At 34.7% G+C, this 25,041-nt stretch overlaps 2 protein-coding genes across 2 annotated transcripts in view; one reads left to right on the top strand and one right to left on the bottom strand.

Moving 5' to 3' along the window:
* The window catches only part of timeout (circadian regulator timeout), a 471,418-nt gene that overhangs the window by 39,380 nt on the left and 406,997 nt on the right, over positions 1-25,041 (top strand). The window contains exon 11 of the mRNA XM_089632410.1: positions 11,664-11,773. Coding sequence (XP_089488536.1) covers positions 11,664-11,773 — 110 coding nt within the window. The remainder of the gene's footprint in view (positions 1-11,663; positions 11,774-25,041) is intronic.
* Positions 1-25,041, bottom strand: part of LOC149422998 (uncharacterized) — a 136,138-nt gene that overhangs the window by 27,503 nt on the left and 83,594 nt on the right. The gene's annotated exons all lie outside the window — the stretch shown is intronic.

The raw sequence follows: 25,041 nt of genomic DNA, 5'->3' as shown, positions 1-25,041 counted from the left end.
AAATTTCATTAAAGCGAAAATGGTTGATTCGCAGAACATACGACTTTCGATATAAACAAATCTGTATCAGCCAAAGCGATATTTCTTTTCGACTGGCATTGCTATCGCAGATCTCATAAAGTTATACTGCTGCCTTCCGCGTCTCTCATCTCGGACCGTAATACGAGAACTCGTATTTGTTTACGGAGCGTCTCTCCCCGGCCCCTAACTAGGGATGCTGCAAACTGCAAAACAAGGAACAAATTTGCTCATTTCAGTCATCAGCATCAACTACACGGGCACCAGGAATGCGACCATCACTTTACGTTATACTTTTTCGCGTAAGAATGTCTGGACTTCAGCACTTTAATACAGAAACAACAATCTACTATTTAATCAGTTTTAGACTTAGACTATGGTGAATTTATATTGATAAATAATTTATTCATTCTTAACCGATTAGTAGCTGAGTTGACTTAGTTCCCATCCAGGCGTCGTGTCGTAGGTTCAATGCCTCTCTTAGACAAGTCCTCAATCATTGCACAAGAAATTTAAAGTCTTTTCTCTCTTAAATCTCTGAGTCAAAGCAATAGCATTTAGCCCAAAACGTCATTTACTTTAAGAGCTATATAGCCGTGAATCTGTTGTATGAATTGTGTTCAATCTCCATCGATTCCGGGTAGTAAATAAAATACCTAGTAGTATTTTCGAAACATACGTACATCATTTCTTATAAAACCCTCCATCATATGTCCATTTTTTATCAATGTAGACTTATTCGGAATTCGCCCAATAATACGAAACATCTTTATCGAGGAAAAAACATCCCTGTTCTCAGTCTTCCTCAGCCGCACAGCCTTATACAGAGCCTCCCGCTTCTCTGGGGGTGGTAATTTATTCCAATCCACTTTCCGCCACACAAATGACTCACTCGTACCGCGACAATGGAGTGTTTTCATTTAATGACGAACTTACATTTTTTACGGTGATTGATGAACTGTCTTTATCAGAAAGTAAAATACGTTTTTATTTATTTTTATTATATGTTTCTGAAATGCAGAAAATAAGAAAAGTTAATTCAAATATTATTCTGCACATCTCCATTTCTCAATATCGTTTGTTACTTTTTGTCGCACATTTGTAGACAAAGCTTTCTTTCTCGCAGAGCATTGCTTAGAGGGGTTTGCGTAAAGCGTTACAGCTTGCGAAGATTATGCTTAGCCCTATTGGAGATATGCGTTTGATTCAAATTTTAATTAAGCGGTCGTTCAGTTTGTTTGGTACAAACGGCAGGAAAATTCGGATTTTGATTGGAATAATTTAGTGAGTATTGTGTTTCTTATTGAATGAATTTGTTGTAATTATTTTTTCAGTTCATTAAACTGAAACTGAAAACCCTAAAATATACCTCATAAAATTTTTAAAAAATCTAAAAGTAGGTCAACTGATTCAGAATATCAGAAATTTAATGATTTCGACTATTTTATTTAAATTCTCCACGTCTACGTAAAAATATACCGCAGATTGAGCGAAACTTGACAAAGTTGTTTTCAAGTCATCTGTCATATTAAGATCCCTTCCGGTGAACTGGTACAAGTACAAAGAAAATGACAGATTCCACAATAATAATTATCAGTCGAGTAGTCGTTTGAGCCGCGAAATGTTTATTTCTGAGGTTCCCAATTCACTGTTCGAGGGATCTGGGATCACCGAATCCTAAGTGGATGCTTGTTGGAAAGTTTTAAGTAAAAAGTCGGAAACAAAAAATATTACAATCAAAATTGCCTCCGAGAATAATTATTTTATCTCGTTTGCATACTGTGATTATCTGGCGGCTGCTCTTTTGAGCGTTTTTGCGTCTTCTTTTTCGGATATTTTCAGTGATATTACCCACACGTGTCGCGTCCCGTTAGCCGAGTTCTCGCTGAAATTAAGCTGGGTTTAATTGAAATGAGGATTTATAAACACTGGCGTAAAACTTACATACTTTCTCTAGCGGAACTATGAATTATACATGAAGTGACTACCATATTTAATTTATTCGTATTTATATAGCGGAGAGAAGCAGCGTTTGCTGAATTCTCTGAAACCCGCTCGCTTTAAGTAGGAGCTCTCGAACGCAAGTTTTAAAACACAAAAGTTAGCGGAGACTACGAACAATAATGCCTTGATTTATCTCATTTGTCTTTGTGTTGCGGATTGGACAGTTTAATTCATCCTCATCTGTCTAATCTTAAGCGTGCTAAGTTGTTCGTAAGACGTTAAGTAACTCATGTACCAGTACTTTAATGGTTTCGACGAGTATTAGGGAAGTCACATTAATGCTAACATGTTAAACTTGATTCGCTCGGACTCTGAATAGATGACCATTACATATTATGCAAATAATACGACTGCTACCAAGCAGCACCCTAGGATCCTAGTTTAAATAATACTTCGTATCTAAAATTTGAATCAAATTATGCAAATGTTAAGTTTCTGAGTTACTCTCGTGAAGATTTGTGAATCGTATTTCTTGTTCCACTTTCGCCGTGAAAAATGGCGTCCCTCAGGGTTCTCCAAAAGTAATAAAAACATTTTCAGCCAGTCTTTCATATCTGAGGTAGGTAACTATTTTCTCGACGCACCCACTGTTATTCTCCCAAAACGAGTTTTCAAGAAGTAACTTTGCCGCAGATTGTAATGAAGCCGTTGTTCCTAATAAAACTTCGCAGCTTGATACGGCTAAATTTCAGGTAGAGTTTTTGGAGCCGTTATTTTTTGCGAAAGCCCACAGCAGATTTTAAATAAAACAAATATCATAATTTCAACAAACTGTCTTATTTGAAACTTTGAATCGAAACGTTCCCGCATAAATTTAAAGTTGAACATGTTTGTTTCATGGTATCAAAGAAATCATGTAATACGCATATATTTATGAAGCTTAATGTCAAGCGACTTGTTTAAACTTTTCTACTAAATCAGGTTACCGCTCGGTGTCATAATTGTGTTGGGCCTTTTTGGACGAATTATTGTGCTGACTATGAATTCTTCTGGTTCGAAATCTTATTTACAGTGGCGGCCTTCTGTTCCAACATCCCGACAGTGCTAGGCTTGTTTACCTGTTTACCTGAAAGGCGAGAAACTTTTCTAAGGAAACAGCTTGACATAAATTATTTGCGTTAAGCTCCTGACTTATGATCGCGGCCCGACTCTGCTTTTTCAAATTTTTTGTTAAATTCTCGAATGTAGGCGAAGGCTTTTGTTGTGAAGAAAATTAAGGGATAACGCTTTTCTGAATTTTTAATTTGATATCTTCCTTATTCCTTGGCAAACCGGCTGACGTTTTCTACATGAATATGTACATCATAACTCTTACAAAGGCACCGCAGCTACCTACTCGTACATAATTCTTTTCCTTTGCAACAAATCTACAGCAACATTTTATTTCATATTGCAAACTTCGTGACATATTTCTTTATGAAGCAAAGACTGGATATACTTAATGTAAATGTGTATTTTCTCTGTTCTTACATTAAATACATTTCACCCTTTCATATATTAATATAAAACATGAAAACAAGATAACAAGTGGAATGTTTCATGATTTAATTTTGTTCTCAGAAACAAATCACGAGAAGAATTTTTTGTCTTAAAAACTGGCTAATAAGTAGAGAGATATCTAACTTTTAGATATATCTTCTTCGGGCCTACGTCATCATATTTGATACTTTAGGTTTTTGTTAAAAATTGACTGGGTTACGCTGTCTAATACAGACTGTGTATCATCATATGAAATTGTGTAACCGAAGGCGTATATTTGACTTGTACAAACTACTACGGACGAATGAAATTTATTATTTTTTGGGTTTCAACGTATTAAATTTTCAAAATGCAGGTGAGCGGTTATTAAATTGATTTTTAATAACTAGTATGATACATGACTATCATTCAGTGTTTACTTCATTGTTATTATATAAAATGCTGCATCTCTTAATATTTTCTTGAAGGTTTTCATGATTTTCTTTAAAGTATCACAGGCGATACCTGGGGCCTTAAGGTTAACTTTTTCATCTTTTTAGAGAACATGAGATGTTACTCTGCCTATGATTCCAAATTATTCATATTTGTAATGTAGCCATGGTTGGGGAAGTGATGATGATGCAAACATGTAAACACCTCCAGTCAGACTGAAGGTGCTGCTGATAATTTCCTGTTACAAGTCAAAACATAGTCATCATCCTAATAGTTCTCGGAGACCCAATTATCTTTAATCTGAACAAATAGATGTTGGAAGATGTTATGTGCGAAAGTTTCCTGACTCTTCACTATTTGTAGGCAGGTATTAAACGTCAATGCCACTATTAATAATAAATCTTCTAGAAAATAGTTTTTTTTTTAAAATTTTTTTTTTATAATTCTTTATTTTACACAATAAACATAACGTAACACAAGAAAATAATATTCTTGATGCTGGTTGCTATAAGGAACAGTAACAACAAAAACTGAAAAATTGATAGCCAATTCTTAGCTAAAACGAACTGATCAAGGGCCTTTGTGACCTTATGACGGAGAGGCAATGATATTAGCGATGGTAAAATTGCCAGCTTAAAATGGCTCGAGATTTATTTATTAAGGAGGCTGTTGCTAGACGGGGCCATATCCACAACGGTTCCATGATAACTCAACACAGTGGCAATTCAACACACTTTTAAAAAGTGATATAAAATCATTAGGAACGATGAAAAACAAAATTAACTTAACCTAACCCAACCTACTTAACCCAGTTAATAAAGATTTTGTTTCATCACTTTCCACGACTTAATATAACTTTTTAAAGATGTGATGAATTATCATTGTGATGATTTATCCGGTCACCATCCACAACGTGGGCCATGCGGAAATGTATGAAAACGGAAGGAAAGGTAATCACTTTTTGATAAAGAAGAGAAAATAAACGTTTTTGTATGTGACTCAGACCTCAACTATTACATATGATACCCCCTTCCTTTAACGGTAAGTTTTTCCAAAAAAAGTGATTACTCTTTTTTTCCCTAAATAAATAAAACGGAACATTTTTTTTAAAATTTCAAATACCTAAACCCGTGTCTGAGGAGGATAAATTTACTTGAATCAAATGACAACATTTTATTAGTAGAATGTGAACATCATTTTTGTGAATATTTTTATTTTTTTTTACATCGTATGCGAGTGTTTTCTATTTTTAAAGTAATTAGATGCACATGGGAGACTTGCTCGAACAAATAGATGTCTTAACATTAAGTAAACCACTTAGCAAAAAATATACTAATTTGCATTAATGACATCCAAATCGTAGGTACGTACGAGTCCAATTTCAACACAGCGAACACTCAGATTGATTAATGAAAATGGCAGCATGGCTTTTATAATTTAATCGCATCTCAACTTCTCATTAGTCTGCGTACAATCGACCGGCCGAAACGTTTTCCTAATATCAAGTTCACTTGCCATTATTGCTCCTTGTAAAGCGTTACGTCCGTCCGTTTAGCTACCAACTTCACAAATGAAATTTTCCCCAATTAAGAAAGCACAGCCGAGTGAAGGACTCTAAAAGTCGATTAATTTCGTACAGATTTCTGTGAATGTCGGTCCTTATGGCGGTTTCCTGATATTCGGAATTTCGTATCGGTTCACAATGTATCAGAGACTGACCCGGAAATTACTTGATTCTATTAATACTATCCTGAATACTTCATTTTTTTTATCTTAACTCTTTATTCCTAGCATGATACATTTGAGTATTAAAATTAAATACCTTACAATCGAAATCATCTAAAAGTTGATCACCCTTAAAGTTTTTACTGCTGCAACAAACAATATTTCTGCTTTATAGTAAAGATTTACATATCATTCACGTTTACGATTATTTTTTTTATAATTTATAATCTTCTTGACTAAGGTTATTAAGATGCCGCATAATCGTAATCGTTGCACCCCCTCTGTAAGCTAGCTAGGGCCACCTGACGATAAAACCAGCACTGTGCTTTCTGTGCAATTACACTCTGACACAAATTAAAATTGTGCCACCTATTCCATAGAGTCCTCCCCCTTCGTTTCTGCATCAGCAGCCTTCGCCCAGGGAATAAATGCAGAGTAGTCACTGGTCACTGAAGTACAGCTCGACAAACTTAACTGCGTAGCCGGTGGCGTCATAAGTGTAGATTTTATAGATACAAAAAAATGTAACGCTTGAGAAATTGTTCGGTTGTTAGTTCCAACTCTGACCGCCTGCATATATAAGCTTGTGAAGCTGTAACTTTTACAACTAGTGATGCTACTTGATGTAGGTTCATTTTTGTTGCTGCTTATGTATAATTATAGCCGTCATCTTCTGTTAACAAAGCGAAATAGAAACATAAAACACTTTTTACGGGAATTGAATAAATGGGTATTGCTTTTTACATTTTTGTACCAATTAGTATGATCATGACGTCTTATTTTGTTTCATTTAATTGATATTTCACACCTAATTCGTATAGTTTGTCTACCTACTTAAACATGTGTCATTTAGGTGTTCTTGTATATTTAGATATATCATTATGTTTAGTTACTCAATGAAACAATCAAAATGACGTATTATTTTGTTTCGGTTGTCATTATGTTTAGTTACTCAATGGAACAAACAAAATGACGTCTTATTTTGCTTAGGTTATCATAATGTTTGGTTATTTAATGAAACAAACAAAATGACGTCTTATCATTTTTCGGTTACCATTATGTTTAGTTATTCTCTTTTACGGTTATATGCTGTTTCGCGCTATTTCGTGTATCAGCTCGTGTATCATTTCTGCATCATGTTTTTAAGGCTGTATATATTTTTGTACCAATTGGTTCAGTTAAAGTATACAAACAATTCGCAACAGTGCAGCATCCTTCACACTTCCAGGTCCGGCGGCCCGCGGCGTCCCGACCCCTTCGCTAAACTTTTATGAACTAATCCAATTAGCGGCCACCATTGTGGGATTTCTCATCGCCGTTTCTGGGATTGTTAGATTCTATATAATCATTGTGTTGCAGGTTTCCCGGTGGTAATGGTTGTCTTTATTGTAGGGCCGGGCGAAATCTGAGATATTTAAATTACAAAAGTACGCAACTTACCCTTATTTAAAATGGTGTGCTTTTTATTATTATTTTTATTGTATTCAATATTTCAATTTTCGGTAAGAAAAATTTAGTTAATTAAATGATGTCAGAACTCACAGTTCTTGTGTTTTATGGAAGAGCCGCCCATTCGTGCCGAGTTTTATCGTGGTACTATTTGTAAGATGTAATACATAAAACAGCACTGGACCATAGAGCTATGATTAGAGGTGCCACTGCGTACTATAATATCTTTTCGAAACTTGTTCCACTATTAGAACGCTATAAGCGGTGCGCGTAGATCGCAATCAGTAGTTTTAGTCAGAGCGTTGGGAGAGAAGGAGAAAACTAGCGAACCTATTTTTTCGCTTCATGTCTCATCTAAATAATAATAATCATAATACATCAATGCACTGCAAATAATATTTTGTTTTTATTTTAGAGCCAGCGAATGAGTTTGTATACATATTAAGTTCGGGAGTTGATAAGCACATTGCTAGAAGGGTGAATTAAGGAAATAAATTAAAATAAAAAGCCATTCTAACAGTCCACGATGGAGCTCTGGTACCAAATCTTGATCTATAGCTGAGATGTATGGAATTGGCAGAGATGCCTGGGGCGTTCTTGGGGTTAAACCATCTCACATCTAGTTTTATATTTATAATATATTTCAGTATTTTATTTTTTTATTGTACTATAAACAGCCCCGATTTACTTAGACTAATTACCTTACATATATACCAACTTGAAATACTCGATAAAAACTTATTTTTATTTGCGACAACAACATCAGCACTGAGTCATTTAGACACTCGCTTGTACCTGCTAGGATATTGCATGCATTTGGCAATACTTTCTCAGAAATGGCAGATGTGTTCAACTGCACAGAATTCAGTTACAAGTAGGTTATAATAACAAACCTACCTTATAAATAAATATGAATGTTAGCTTTTATTTTTATTTTGCATTTGTTCTATTATTTAATTTTTAACATTTTTTCTTCTTCTTTAAAAACGTTCCACTAAATTATTATATACGTCACCTATTTGTAAAAGCCTGTATGGGCGAATAGTATAAATAAACAATACCTTACTTTACATAACTTTCATGTTTTAATGGGGTTAGAAATTGCAAGAATGCCTCATTTCGATATTTTCGGCATTATTAACTCAACAATCTACTGTTATTGTATTTTACTCGGATTGAGCCATCTGTGAATTAGAATTAGAAATAAGTAGATCTAAAAAGAACATAGTTGTATCAAATACCCTATAATATTAATAATATCTCCACTTTCTGACATTTCCCATACATTCTGATGGCAACATGCTATACTAGCGCCTCTTAACGGCGTGAGTTGTGGGCGTTGGTTTTCTTTCATACATTAATTTTAATGGATGTTATAATCAATAAATTAGTAATTTAATGAATAATTGTTTTATAATTAATGAATAATTTTTAAAATTAATAAAATAAATTATTAATTTAACATCAGCAACTTAGAGAAATCGAAAAAATATATTAGTTAACCTACGTTCGATTTTACCGCTTTTTTTGCCGACGGCTTAGAAATGTTATAAAATACTTAAATAATACTAAAAAAAAGTATTATTTATTAGTTGTAGATTTCACTTATTATGTAATCGAGAAAATTTTATTTGCTAGAATATAACGAACTGGTAATAACACCAACTAACTTGTCAACGTTTTTTGGCATCCTGAAAACGACTGTTTTTTTGTTTGTAATTATTACATCCGTAAACTGTTCGCACAGAACCTCCTTTTTGGGAATTTTTTTATATATAATTGTATCAATATTGATCGAAATACAAATAAGAAATCGTAAAACATCGCCGCCAAGTACTAAATAATTTCATTTTGCCTATTTTCTATATACTCAATATGCTACACTAGTGCCTCTAGCGGTCAGCGTTGTTGATATTGCCACTTTTTCCTTGGAGTTATTAATATTATAGAGTATTTGATTGTATTCAGAACTGTTTGTTTTTAATCTAAAATAACGTCTTGTGGTATGTAGGTTTCGATGTACCTATACACACATATTTATCACGTTCCATCGCCGAGTTACTCATTTACATTTTGTTGATTTGGGAAATTTAATTACCAAAAGAAACTCTTTGCTGATTTCCACATACCTTGAATGCGTATCGCGTTTTTGTTATTGAATTTCACGAAGATGTTTTCAGACAAAGACTGTAGCAGACATATCTTTTATTACCTTATTTCATTCGCTTCGCGCAGACATTCAGATTTCTCTGCCAAAAAAATAAAGCAATTCGTTTCAATGCGTGTTGAATATTTATTTATATTGAAAACTCTTGTTTTGTTTAAAAAAGCAAGAGGCAGAGATTTTTGTAACATAAATCATTGTCTTTGATTTTTTTTTTGTTCCTGGAGATGTTTGATCGCTAATAGAGTTACTTTTTCGTTGTTGACTTTTAGCTTTTTTATTTTGTCAACCTTTAATAGCGTTTACAACTAGAGTAACCCTACGTTAGAAAAATTGTGTCTTGATTCTGAAACGAATAATTCTGTAATAATTTAACTATAATTATTGCAGACGTAGGCAGATATTTTACGCACATTTGTCTTAGCTTACTCCTTATTGAATTCATACAATTTCTTGTATTTTTATAATTTTTATCTTTTTGGTTATGTATTATCTTCCTGGGTTGTAGGTGATTTCTTCCTTGCCATTGCGCATTGTATTTTCTCCTTAAACTCCTTTCTCGACCCATTCGCTTTGCGCGTCCGTTTGGACGCGTTTAACGAATAGTTTCATCCAAGCGTCGCTTTCCCAATCTCCTTGATTACATTTAAACCGACCTAGAATTCTTTTCGAACGTCATTCGCCATCTTTTATATTCTCTTGCTAATACTTTCGTCGACCCTCGGCAAAATGTAGCGCGGTAAATGATAATCTCGATTTTATTTATTGGTATACAAATTCTACATAGTTCACTAAAAACGTAAGGACTAATATAATTGATCCAGGACCTATAAAATAAGCCCCTGTCTTAGAATAATAATTATAACTTTATTCGTTCAGTGGAAATGAGTGGCATGTAATGCTCTATCCACCTTGTAATAAATAACGTTTTCATGCACATTTAACTAATTGGTGTAATATATGGTGTATCATAATCGTTGCCACAGAGGCCAATGTTGAGTCTTTTATTACAATGTTCAAACTCATATGAAGATCATATATCATTTCGGCCAATTTTATCTCATTATTATTTGTCAAAAATGTGCTTCTAGCTTTGTGACAGTGCTTTTTCACATCCTTGAAGGAAATTATCGTTTTTGTATTTATGGATTCATTATTATTTATTTTCATCTTACGTTTTTAATATATATCATGTGTGTAAAGTTGAATCAAAAATATATATGCCTCATAGTTATGGTCGATCAAATAATTATAAGTTTTATGAATCCTTCTATAATATTTATATATAGGTACATATTTTAATGTATATTTTATGTAGTTATAAAATTTAACATTTTATATCTAGTGTACATCTTTTATAACACTACTATAAATATATTCTATCACCTACGTACTAATATTTGGACTTCACAACACTGAGACATAACCAAGACTTTTGGCTTCCTTAACATTTAAAGGGAGTTGAATTCAATTCAATTCATCTTCTAATTATTTATATGGCACAAAATAATAACGAATTGTTTGAATTTCGAAACGCTAGTTTTGTGTAGTGGGTTGAAATAAACTAAGGAACACGTTACCTACCGTGCTTAGCAGATGAACATAACTAAACTAACTAACGAGCGTCACGCTGTTTCTCGGCAGGGTTAGGCAAAAAATATAGACCGTCAGACAACTCTGTCTCGGCACACAACCCTTGCTTCATTAAAATTCATGTATCATCTAATACATACTCTTCTGTTATTATACTCTTTTACATGGACTGACTCAAGTATTTGATTCAATTGATCCTGCCAAGTCTTCCTCGGACAACCCCAACTTCTTCCACCATTAAATCCGCGTCAGATCGGGTTTGTTTAGATTTATTTAATTGATTGGCCCAATGAATAATCCGAGTTTCCGACCTCGAGTACCGAACGCAACCTTGTAAAAAATCCAAAAAAAAAACACGCAATGTACTACCTTTCTATAGACCAAATAGTTTCCAAAGTACAGATTTTCAAAATCTATAAAATTTTTCCAACTCTGAAATTTTTTGCAATATTTTGTTGTGCTCTGGGAATTTGATAATCTTGCACAAGTATTCATTAAACCGTCAATACTTTTTTCCCTGGAAATCAAGTTTCCTCTTAACCTACATAGTTTACCTTATTTTTACGTACAATGCTTAGCTGATAATATAACACACAATGCTTTGATCAATGTTTGAAAGCAACATGACTTGTCAATTCGCAAGTAGAATCGCGGAAAACTGTTTCGGGTTGGCGGCCATTTTAGCGCTCGCCATGTTGCTGTCAAGAGGCCCTCTGACGTGTCGGTAATTACGTTTCATTTGGCGGGACTTTTTGAATGACTCGTGTGTTCCAAATTCAAATTCGAATTCGTGTTTCAGGGAGGTGTGGCCTGAAAATGACATATTTGGCAGCGAGGGGATGCCCGCGGAAGAGGAGATGGAAGTCCTGAAGATGATGTTCCTGGCAAACATTGGAGCAGAGCAAATAGGTGAGTCCTCTTATTCATTCAATTTAGTTCGGACAAATTTATGTTTATTAAATTCAGTGTATAATTCATGCATTCAATTTAGTGTACCTAAACATTTATTCATTCAATTTAGTGTATTCATTAAATTTTGTGTAATTATGTTTATTTTTATTCATTAAATTTAGTGTACACTTTTATTCATTAAATTTAGCGTATATTTTTATTCATTTAATTTAATGCATATCTATACTTTGTGTAAGTAATAGACATCCAAAGACTAGCCCACCAGGGAGTGTGGAACATGCCAAGTTGCGCGAAGATCGGAGGGGGCGTGACTATTTCTGTAATCTGTCAATAAATGATTTTTACAGTATACAGGCAACTCGCAGTATAATATCATTGTAAAATTGCTGGCTGTGTAAAAAACAAATACAAATTCCAAATCGGTTGAACAAAAAGTTATGGAAATATATCTTTTTTCCAAAACTGAATATTTTGCTACACTATTTGGTTAAATACATTTACAAATGTGTTATAATTTACACCACCCTCACCATTTTTTGCTACGAAACCCGACTTGAAGGCGATTCCGTTTTATGCACATTTTGATCCTTGCCTGACTTCAGCGAACTTTCTTTTTGTGCGCAGGGTCGGGTTATTTCCATGTGCGCTCTTCGGCGTTCAACGTACGACTGTTGTCTGATATCACACATACGAACATATTTCCTTTTGTTTTTAAAGAGTATTTTAAATTAAAATTAAATTGCTGATATCAAATAAAATTTAAACTAAAATGTATAGGAACTTAGAGTAAATATTTGGTTTTATTCTCAAATTATAATTTAACGTGGTCCTTATGTATTTAAATATTTAGTTTTATAAATATCAATCAGTGTCATTACATTTTCTTCTAACCATTAAAATTAAATTAAATAAACAATGGACGTCTTGGTCGGCTCTGGTGGCACGAGAGTACAAAAAACACAACTAACCACAATCAACGCCGTCCCAATATGGGATCATATGGGATGCAAATTCCTTTGTGTTTGTCGAAAGACCGACAGGAAAGCTATTCGCCGAAACCGGTTAAGATTCAGTTCGTCGGTGCAAAAAAAGTCGTCCCAATATGCGAACCAGCGACGGTTCGGCTTTCGGCGTTCGGCTCGTGCATGTATTTCAACCATAATGCTACGTATACATCCGCGATCCAAACTGCCGAACTGAACCTCAACTTATGGGAAAGAAACGAAGCAACCGCAAATGGCGCGAAACGCCGCTTGCAGTAGATTCGTTCCTTTCCCGTAATTGTTGGTACGGTTCGCAAATGTATATGAATTCTGCTGGTGCCAAAAATATGGTCACGTGGTATGCCTCCAGCTCGTCGAAATGATACCCGGATATCATGTAAGGGCAAGTCTATCCATTTGAATGTAATTTTTTGTTCTTTGTACCATTTTTTTAATCACGGGCACTAAGTTTTATGTGTAAGTGTGATTAGTCTGCAGAAGTTGTTTTGTGTGGTTCTTTAACCCTTTTGCTGCCCGAATGTAAACACAGATAGATACTCTCACGCCAAGGGTTTTTAGAATTTTTTATATTGCCTCATTATTTATTATCCTCAGCACTTAGAGATTGTAAATCATTACCAAAACAAAAAAAAAACTTGTTTACGTTACACTCTTGAAAAGTCTAAGCAAGATATCTTTATGAATTGATGCATTATTTGACGAATAAAAACTATCTATGAAACATCAACAAACTTCGACCCGCCGCCATTATCAAATCAGTAATCTCACCAACACATACAGACATACTATAGTAATATCAGTACTCACGTCTCTGTAGTGGGACCACTGCGACGGCTCACCATTTCACACGATTCACTTGTGATAATATTATTGTTTAAGCTTCATTATTTATTCAACTTTTATTTACAGTTTCTTATCGTATTATTTATGTTAATAGTTTTTATTCGAATGGTAGACTTTAAAACAGGGATGAATACACAATGCCACATTACACTGGGAACACATATATCGAGCCATTTTTCTGCGGCTTTGTTTAAGTTTTGTATTCGCACAAACATGGCAGGCTCTGTATGGCTTGGATTGTTTTGATGTTGCCGGTATTGGCTCAGGCATATGGTTTACAACTTCTTTTGAAAGCAGACGTAATGGTGTGTCATGATGAGACGAATGAGGAGTTGAGTCGAGTTGAGTTTTTTTGTGGTGTTTTGCGATTAATTGTCTTATCACACATAACTGATAATCGGGGAAGCTCATACCTGAATTTTTTATGCTGTTGTGTACAATAAAAGAATTTAACAGATATAAATCAATAATATGGAAAAAAAGCTTTTTATACCACTTAATGGACTTTCGCAAGCAACTTACTCCAGTTAACATCATGTCTGCCTTATCCACTAAACCCATATGCTTATTGTAATCCTGAATGCAATTGGGTTTGCATATTGTTTGTCCCGTTCTTAAATTTGTTTTTCCCGTTGGGGAAATAGTGTTGTCGTGTAAAGAGCTGAGCATGTATATTTCCCTCTTATCATGCCATTTTAGAGCCATCAATGGCCCGCAGCTCTTTGTTACCATTTCCCCCTTCTTCAGTTTGTCAAATTTTGGCATGTATTTCCTATTTTTTCGCACCGTTTTGCAAGCATTGGTTTTATTTTCATGCAAGTATTTAACACGTTCGCGGGCAGTGAGTCACCCTACTTTGGCACTATTTTTTTGTATTAGATTTTTGCGAATGCTCTAGCATTTCCGTCATGATACGTACCAACCAACACCATCAAGTGCGACGCGAATGCTATAGCAGACGTATCTCAATACATTTGACGCATGCTATAGCATACGTAACCACGCGGGGTACGCCGGGCGAGCTGTACGGGAAGGGGTAAACACTGTTTTATCTTTGTGTGCAGAAAAGGTCTCATGTGACAGTAAGCGATCTGTGGTTGTGTCAGCAGTGACAGTAAGAAATAGACTACCTATATTTTATAAGGATAAAGCAACTGCTCAAGCATATCTGACAAAAAAAACTCAATAAACTTCGAATGCTATAGCATCCGCGACATAATTAAACTATCCAATGCGAATGCTATAGCATGCTCGTCCGGGAACGTGTTAAATAGTGTAGGACAGGTATACCAGTTATCAACATAAAGTTTGTGTCCCTTATCTAGGTAATCTCTAAGTAGAGTTGTCACAACAGCTCCCGAGGCGCCTATACATTGATTATCAGTGACGTCGGTTCCATCACCACAATAAACAATGAAATCTAAAACATAACCCGTCAGTACATCACACAAAACAAACATTTTTATCCCAAACCGGTGGCGTTTGGAAGGAATAAATTGTTTAAATTTTAATCGTCCTTTAAAAACAACCATGCTCTCGTCGATGCAAAGATTTTCAAAGGGAGTAAAAGTTTCTTTAAATATCTTACGAGTCGGATTAACGAGTAATCTTATTTTGTGCAATTTGTCGCCAGGAATTTGTGTATCGTGGTCAGAAATATGTAACATGCTCAGTAATATTTGATACCTATTTCTGGGCATCGTTTTACCAAAAATGGCACTCGTAAGAAGAGGATCTGTCGACCAATGCTCTTCTATTGAATGATGTTTATTTCGTGTCATCAGCATTTATATGGCAAAAAATACATACATCTCACTTATTGAAGTATCAACCCATTTACGAAGCCTTGATTGTTCAGACACAACTTTTTTCTGTATTGTTGCTGCGTAATATTTATTAGTTTGAGATACAATATCAGTCATAATATTTGTATTTAAAAAATGCTCAAAAAAATTCACTTCCTCGGAATTTTCCGACAAAAGAGGAGAAGAGTTTACGCCAGAAGGGAAATCATCGAAGTCGTGAATAATCGGAACAAAATGATCCGATGTCCAAGTGTTCATGTCAAAACCAGTCTGACTTGATGTGCTGGGTTCGTCCAAGAGTTGATCATTAGATTCAACAATATTTTCAGCGTGTACTCCTTCATTTATACTGCTTACTTCACTGGCGGAATCACACTCACTGTCACTAAATTCACAGTCAGAGTCAAGATCGAGACAATATTCTCTTATTTGGTCATCAGACAAGTCACGTCGAGCCATGATGGAGGGTTACACAAAATAAAATATTAGGAAAAACGACAAATTAACACAATAATTAGTTTCCGAACACAGATAATTAAAATAAAATTTATATTATTATTTTTTCACTCGAAAGGCGGATATAACAACTTATTTCATTTAAAATAAGAAAACATGTTGATTAACACAAATGTTATTTGCACTAAAAATATTACTAGTTAATAAAAACAATTTGTTAAAATAATAACGTTAGAACCATGATTCGTTGCAGATTCTAAGTATTCGCGAACCGTCGAGATAAGAAGGAACCACGTGAAGCACTAACACAGCTACGCGCGCGCGGGGAATTCAAACACTGGCAGGGGAAATATTGTAGTCTCCAGTTTGACGAGGTCTTTTATTATATAAACAAAATCATTTGTCACATCTGTGTAAAGATGTCGCTAGATAAAAGTTCAAATTATTTTTTAAGCCCGAGTTTTGCGCCATCTATACAGAAAGTTCCGAGATATCGCAAGTTGAAATTAAAATCATGTATGATTGCGCGTGGCAGCGAGAGCTCGGAATCTTGAATCAAACATAGATGCGCACGGCAGCCTCCGGGTAAATATTTATACACCATTTTGCGAAAACTTGTTTTGTAATATTTTCTGTTTCGATGAGCCGTGTTATACATTCTTCTAGTTTAATTTATAGTATTACAATGTTTGAGCATAATCCCAACCTATTCGTTTTTGTAAAATTACTTTTGACTCTTCCTATAATTTGCATTTTTTTTACTTTACAATATTCCCTTTGTAAATGTACTATTAGTTGCGCAAGTACTCTCATTAAATATTTCCTCTGTTTATTTATTTATATTATACGCCCCCATACGGGCTTTTACAAACATGTGATATAATAATTTAGTGGAACAGTAATCATGAAGTAAAATTTGATATTCAAATTATATAGAACCCATGCAGAAGGATAGTATTATGCTAAAACTAATTATTATTATTGAGGATTGTTATTATAGCCTTCTTGCATATTCCGTGCAGTCGAACACATATGTTACGAGACTAGTTACATTCAAAATTTATGCGATACTTTGAACCTTGTCAAATAATTTATAAGCTTTATCAAAATTCCCTTTCCCACGAGCGGGAATATCGCGGGAACATAATATAACCAAAGCGACCTTCCACATTGCCTTAGAAATATCAATCAAAGTAACCTATAAACGTCATGTTATTCCATGACACTTTGACAAGTAACGCGGCAAGGGGAGGGGTAAGGGTAGAGGGGCACGTGGCAAGGGGCAAAGGAAAGGGCATAATCTCATGATAATAACCTCATTTGAATTGGTAACTCAGACCGCAGATGCGATTTATTTTCTTCGAATTTATATCTTCTCCTGATCGCTTTTCCGGTGAGACAATTTGGTCGGGGGGGTGGCGCCGCGTAATAAAATTACCTTCAAATTTAAATTTGAATGTGAAAATTATTTGATGTATTTTAACGTTGTCACTCCGCAGCCAACGGTGAGAATCATCCTGTACCTGGACAAGAACTGAAAACTGTAGAATACCACAGTGTTCCCATATTACAAACATGAAAAATGCTGTTTCAGGGGTAAAATTACAATTTTTTAAAATCAATAACTTTGTATTGAAGGTTATAATAACGATATTTTACGTAAGCTTTGATTGAGAATTTAAGTAAGAAAATAACGGTACCTGATTAAATTATCTACAAAAAGCTCTATTAGGTCAATTACTGTTAAATTTATTGTGAAATCAGATATGAGCGCTTCAGCGTTCACTAACATCATTTAATATTTTTCTTAGAATAAAAGTAATAAAAATACTGTTGTGATGTAAAAAAGTTGGAATAATTTAATAGATAATAATATCACAGAATTACCCTAAAATTGCAACTGTTAAACCTTTCATCCCTAGGGTTAATTCAAATTAAAACGAACTTTGTGATTTTTTTAACCGTTACTGTTCTCTGTAGCGTCAATTTTTTTCCGCTCTGTTGCAATCCTTATTCTCGCCACAAAAACGGGTAAATATTTTGACATAAATACATGTTTTGCGTTCCATCAGATTTCTGCCGTCATTGCTTACTTAATTTAAGGTGAGATGCCAATATTTTCTACTCGAATTATATAATTATTATAATTAACGCATAAATATGTATTCTATAATAATAACATCAGTTCAATTAACTGTTCACGGTTATTTTCCAGAATATCTTAAATGAATTTCAGTGTTCGTTCAAATAACACTGGTAGTGAGTGACGCGCACATTTTAGAAAAGTATGACGAATTTTTAAAGGTTATTATTTATTATCCTTGTACATTTCTTAATTTCTGAAAGAATTTTTAGTTATTTGATTCAAACCTTAGTGATTATCATTCCATTCAAATTGCGTCAATAAACAGTTATTTTTGTGTTTTGTTTATTGTACCTTCCTATTCAAAAAATACCCTCTGACGTCCAATCGTAAAATAATTAAAAAAATATATATATTATTTTCCACAAAATTTCAAATAATTTTCTGATGTATTTTTTATCGAGCATTACATATTTTATATATGTAGAAACAATAATGCTGGTGTGAAGGGGTTAAGAAGCCCACAGACTACGCAATGCAGTTGACCCAATTGTGGATATGGTGTAGGTGCGTTTTGCAACTTTTAATCATGGTGCAACCGTGTTGGGTCGTCTGTGGCCTCTTAAGAAAACATACGAAGCATTTACATTTCTCGAACTACATTCGGGGTTCCTAACTGACATGGTAATAATAACTGTGCATCTGGCGACACTGGAACACCGACAGAAACACCACCCCCGACCACCAATTGTTTTTCTTCCCGCCCTCCTTTTCATTTTTCAATAATCAGGAATTAGAACCGGCGTCACTTAAATACTTATTCTAGAATGGAAAACTCTTCCCTAAATTGGACAGAGCGGGGCGCCGTCAATTTTTCGACTTTGACGGTTGTGTGCTTTATATTTTTCATTCAAATCGAAATGTGGAGTGTTTACTTAGGCGACAACGGTTCGGTTCTTTACGTGAAAAGATTTCTGGATGTTACCAATTTTTATCACGCGGGGCGAGAACATTCGCGACAAGTTCTTTGTGTCGCGTGAAAGAGTTTATAAAAAGCATCATTCACCCGATAAGAATGAAAGCGTTCCTTACAAGTTTTTGAATGGTATCTCGAAATTTATTTTCTTCACTTAAGTATAAGATTTGTTTATACTTAAAATACGTAATAAATCTATTGTGTCGTTTTTATTCGCAGCTCATTTTTTAAATTTTCGTCGCTCGTAAAGAATCTATACTGCAGTTATAAATCAAGCAATAACGGCGATACAAAGCTTTATGAAAATCGCATTACGGCATATTGAAAGCGGCGCAGCAAGAGTAGACTACATTAAAAGCATTTGAAAATGTTTTTAACACATGGAAGAATTCTGGCCATTCATTCCGAATACAATCGGGGCCATTCCCGTTTATGAAAACGCTAATGGTATTTCTCTCTGGTTTTTAATCAGAGACCGCAGTCGGCCTCCGATTCCAATTACATTAATATTACAAAATTATCAATAAAAGTTCATCTGGCAGTGCGCGGGTTCTATTCACCCGCTGAAAAATACTGAATTGACTGAAACCCGAGCGAGTTCCGTCCGATGGTCAGCCTTGATTCGGGCTCGCTGAACTGTGACTCCGCCGCATATTACGAATTGATTTTATTTTTCAATTCTCTGACTACACTTGTTGGCTCTGATCGGGGTCGACTGCATTGGACGATGATGATAAATGGTTCGTGCTCCATTCACGCGTGTCAAATTTTTGCTACGAATTGAGGTAGGCAGTCGGAAATAATTATAGGTATTTTAACGAACATGTCAGATTGGTTTTGTAAAGAATAATTTTGTGTGAGTAATTTGGTTTTTTACGCTACTTACAATTATTACATACCGTAAGAATACATTGTTTTTTTTTTACATACACAGACTTTTTTTTGACGACCTCCGTGATAGAGGGGCAGTGCTCCCGACTAGCAATCCGAATGTCGCGGGTTCAAATACCGGCATGCGCAATTAATTTATTTAATGAATTTGTGTTATTTCGTATATAGTATATTTGCGTCACGTTCCAGAGTAAAAGATACTGCCGGGATCGCCCTGGTAAGACCACCCTTCAGAATTGAAACGTTGCTTCAAATGGCTTTAGCCGTGTTTGGTGATCAGATCTGAATAGTCAGGTACTCCCCCACCTTATTCCCCCCTCTCCTTCCCCTCACCATTACCTTTAGCCTCACAAAATACCTTAAATGGTGATGCCATAGTCTCACTGACTCCAGACGGTTGGAAGCAGTTTGGACTCTGGTGCGGTATTCACGTAATAAAAAACCTATAAAGTACCTACCCATAAAAAACAAGGTATAATTATAATGTGAGAACAAAATATCTGTTTATACATATTTATTTGATTGAAACCGTTTCTGTAAAAAAATCTTTTATTTTCTGTATATGGCTGTGTGGATTCCTTAATTTTACAGTCAATTAAAAAAATACATAAACAAAAATACGTGGGTAATAATGGGTTTACTCAAAGTACTGTTCTGGTGGTGTATATCTTTTTTTAAGGTTTACTCGTAAGTAAGTACCTGAATGATTTTTACTTATTTTAAAAACATGTAGGTATGTTAATTCATGCCAGAACAAAAATAAATTCAGATATTTATGTAGTAAACCAATATAAAAACTTTATGATTTTGAAATAACAAACGATGAAAACTAATCGCGGCGCATGCGATTTCAAAGTTTAAAACTTACTTATAAAGCTTTCTTACACAAGTTTGTTTTGTCTGGCTTCCCTATTCCAGCATATTTTTTAATAGCATTAAAGTTTTATTTTATTTTTATTATCCCTGGATTAAGTGAATCGGATGAAAAAACAAATCTTAAGAAAAATCAATATCTCCTTCAACAAAGTATAAAAAAAATTGTTCTAAAATTGTATGAACACCGTATTTCGACATCGTGATAATACAGGGTTTTCCAATAAGAGGTGTTATTTTGATATTCAAAATCGTAAAAGATCAATGGTTTCGTTGCTTGTGTGGCACGTAGCGCCGTCTTGTTGAAAGTAAACGTTGTCCAGATCAATACCATCCAATTCCGGCCATAAAAAATCATTAATCATTTCTCGATAGCGCAATCCATTCACCGTAACTGTTGCTCCAGCCTCATTTTCGAAAAAGTAAGGTCCAATGACTCCGCCGGACCATAAACCGCACCAAACAGTCACACGTTGAGGATAGAGAGGCTTTTCAACAATAACTCTTGGGTTTTCCGAGCCCCAGATGCGACAATTTTGCTTGTTGACGAAGCCACCGAGGTGGAAATGGGCCTCATCATTCAAGATGATTTGCATTTGATTCACTCAAGTGAATTTTAATAATTTCAATGCGTTGTTGAAGCGTGTATCGTTCCATTTTTATTAATGGCGTAGTTTCTACTTGTCAAATGTCAAAAAATGACAGCTTCAAAAGTAACATCTACCGAAATAGCAGGCTATTCAAAATAACACCTCTTATTGGAAAACCCTGTATATTAGAAATTTACTTAAAGTTTACAAGGAAACCTGTCTATTCATTCGTTAACTCTTGATAGGCTAAGATGCCAAACAAAACGTCTGTAATCAATTGGTTCTTCCGACGACCCCATGCTTTTTCTGTCTTATGGGCTTTTAAACTATAGAAATCCCAATTTTTCAGTCAATTATTAAATGTATTTATTTGCTTAGAAATACGTAAAATACCAAAATGATATGTCAAGTATTTTAGCTAATCTAAGGAGGATAGTAATTTGGGTACTACCTATTCCCCCACTTGACTGCGGGATAGCCTGCAATCCTGTTTTTAACCGGATTACCACTAATTTGAAGATAATCTTAATAAATTAGCAATATTCATTTTTCTCCGTATATTGTTACAACATTAGCACGTTCTACTAATATTTGCACATGTTTTTTTTTAAATATATTTTTATCTGAAATCGCACAAGAGTCCCAACTGCTCCCAAACATCTGGAGCCAGTGAGACTATGGCATCCCCAATTGGGGTATTTTGTGAGGCTGAAGGTAGTGGGAAGTGAAAGAAGATGGGGAAGAGGTAGGTGGGGAATTACCTGGCTATTCGGATCTGGTCACCAAACACAGCCAAAGCCCTTTTTTTATTTTTTTTACATTAGATACATTTAAAGGAGACATAACAGTAATAATATAGCATAATGAGAGCATATATTTAAAATGAGTAGGTACAAGTGTTTTGTTGCTTTTCAATGTTGCAAATGTTGAATTTGGAAATGTTGAATTTAGCTGTTTTCAATTTTGCAAAAATTTCAAATGTTGCTTTCAAGCAACGTTTCAATTCTGAATGGTGTTCTTACACTAGGGCGATACTGATAAAATCTTCCAATCTGTAACGTGCCGCAATCTGTAATTTAAGTAAAATTAAATTTAATTACGCACGCCGGGATTTGAACCCTAGTCGATAACCTTGCGCAAATAATGCAAGGCTGATGTAAGCGTAGTGAGAAAGATTAAGAAAGGTACGCTTAGATCGTTTGGGCAAGTAGAACGAATGAACGAATAAAGTAGTGTAAAGAGAATTTATGACGCGAATGTAAATGATGGAAGAAGTCCGTGACGCCCAATAAAGACATGACCCGACCTAGTAAACCAAATACTTGAGTCGGGTCATTTTAAGTGTCAGAATGAGAAGATGTATAAATGTGAATGAGGGAAGAAGTGCGTGCAAAGAGCTAGTTGTTTGGCAGTTTGTCCGCTCTGCCTACCCTTTCGGTGAAACGGTGTGATGGTCAATTAGTTAGTTGTTTACAATGAGAGTACTTTCGAGATTCACGATTAGAACAAATCAAAAAAATTAACTTTGTTTACTAAAAATATTATGCAACAGTTTTTTTTCTATTCAATAAAAACCCTTACTTATTCAATTTCATTAGTTCGTTTTTCAAATTCAATTTTAGACTGGCAGTACAGACTTTCCCTCGGCTACACAATCTGCCGCAAAATTCCGCTGAAATAAGATTAGCTCGATGTCATTTCATTCAAGCAATTCGAATTATTTGTTCAAAGGAAGAAAGTCGTGTAATCTAACTCAATAAACTACGTGGAGGCTGTTCCAAATTTATAAAAAAATATTTTAATACAATTTTTTTTCTTTGGAATTGGTAATTATTGAATTTTATTTTGGAAATTTCGTCAATAAGCTTAGCTTACTGAATTAATCTTCGATCGCTTTTTTACAAAGAATCATGCTACCCTTTCTAACCCTTCATCACAGTTTAGTTGCAAACCACTTCCTATCGGTTACCAGAATTGTGAACTTGATTCCCTCCCGTTATCGCCTAATAGGCCTAATTATGCCAAGAAAAAATAGAAACAAATACAGGGTTTTCCAATAAGAGGTATTATTTTGATATTCAATCGTAAAAGATCAATGGTTTCGTTGCTTGTGTGGCACGTAGCGCCGTCTTGTTGAAAGTAAACGTTGTCCAGATCAATACCATCCAATTCCGGCCATAAAAAATCATTAATCATCTCTCGATAGCGCAATCCATTCACCGTAACTGTTGCTCCAGCCTCAGTTTCGGAAAAGTAAGGTCCAATGACTCCGCCGGACCATAAACCCCACCAAACAGTCACACGTTGAGGATAGAGAGGCTTTTCAACAATAACTAATAAGTCGCTTGCTGCTACATAGCTTAAAAGGAAATGTATTACTGTACCGATTGAGTTTATTTAAAACATTAATCCAAGGTTGTTATATTGCCATCTCCCTCGCTCCGTTGCTCGCAGACTGCCGACGTGTACTTTGTCGCCAAAGTTTGTACATTGCGTTTTTGTCATGTTCCACGATTTTGATTGGACTTTTTATAGTTACGTATTGTAGAATATTGGAAAGTTATTTATTTTTAACGTGTAAATTTATTAATTTACTTTACTTACGTCAGTGAAATACAACCATCGAACCTGTATAAATTTGTAATTATTTATTTAGGTCAAAAGGGTGTTGTTATGGTTCAATCAAACAAAATCTGATTTCTTATTTAATTTTAGGCAAAGGTAAAGACTACTTTAGTTGCTTTCCGTGACCATATTTCTAATGCCCCTTTTAAAGGATTTTACACAGGAATAGTATATAAAATTCCCTAAAAGCCCCTAAAAAGGGCGTTAATAAAGTAATAATTAAAATTATGTGACTATTTAACTGGTTTTTTTATAATATTTTTATACTTAACTGAAGTTCCCCAGCAACAATCTTTTGTATTCATTAAGTGATAAATCGATCCGAATAACCACCGCACAGTTTTAGGATAGAACTAAACAAAACAGATGGTACACCATGATATCTAGCACAGTTTATCGATAATGTCGGAAACTTGTCATCGTGCCGGAACGTTACTGCAGATCGCCAACGAACAAATAATAGATCACAACGACTTAATTTATTCGACGTGAACTATTGATTGTACGTTAGTGATCTTGAGTTGTGCTCGAGAACGATGACAAGTTTAGTTATCAACATTATCGGTAAATTCTTTATTGATCGACTGTGCTAGATATCCTGGTGTTCCATCTGTTTTATCATTTCTTTTCTAAAACTGCGCGGTGGTTATCCGGTTAATTACTTGTAGTGTAATGAATTTTATCGCTAAACTATCGAATTAATCAAACAAATTCATAACTCCCTTGGGACCTTCTAAGACCCAAACAGTCCCAAATGTCGTGCGCGCATTATACTCTCCTAAGACCATATTTGTCCCAGAACGACCGCACATTATAAAAATGCATATATCTCTCTTCCTCTCATCTAAAAATTATTTATTTATTTTATGTCAGAAAGAGAACGAAATAGTGCTTGTTATTGTCTTTGAAAAAATGGAAGCTTGTAGAAGGTTCGACCCGTGCAAATCAACAACGTCTCAAGGGTTAAGGGCAATTACTCAACAATTTCTCAACCGAAAGAATTGTAGATTTGGGTCATAAGTAAACGCTGAGTAGAAATGGCAGGTACTGATTCACCCTGTTAATAGAATTTGTATACATATGTAGTTTTATTCAATATTTCCCATCTGTCATAATTTC

Source organism: Hesperophylax consimilis, chromosome 6 (assembly GCF_061612785.1).
Source record: "Hesperophylax consimilis isolate HC1 chromosome 6, BYU_Hcon_1.0, whole genome shotgun sequence".
NCBI lineage: Eukaryota > Metazoa > Arthropoda > Insecta > Trichoptera > Limnephilidae > Hesperophylax > Hesperophylax consimilis.
The sequence above is the reverse complement of the archived record's forward strand: the minus strand, read 5'-3'. Positions and strand labels throughout refer to the sequence as shown.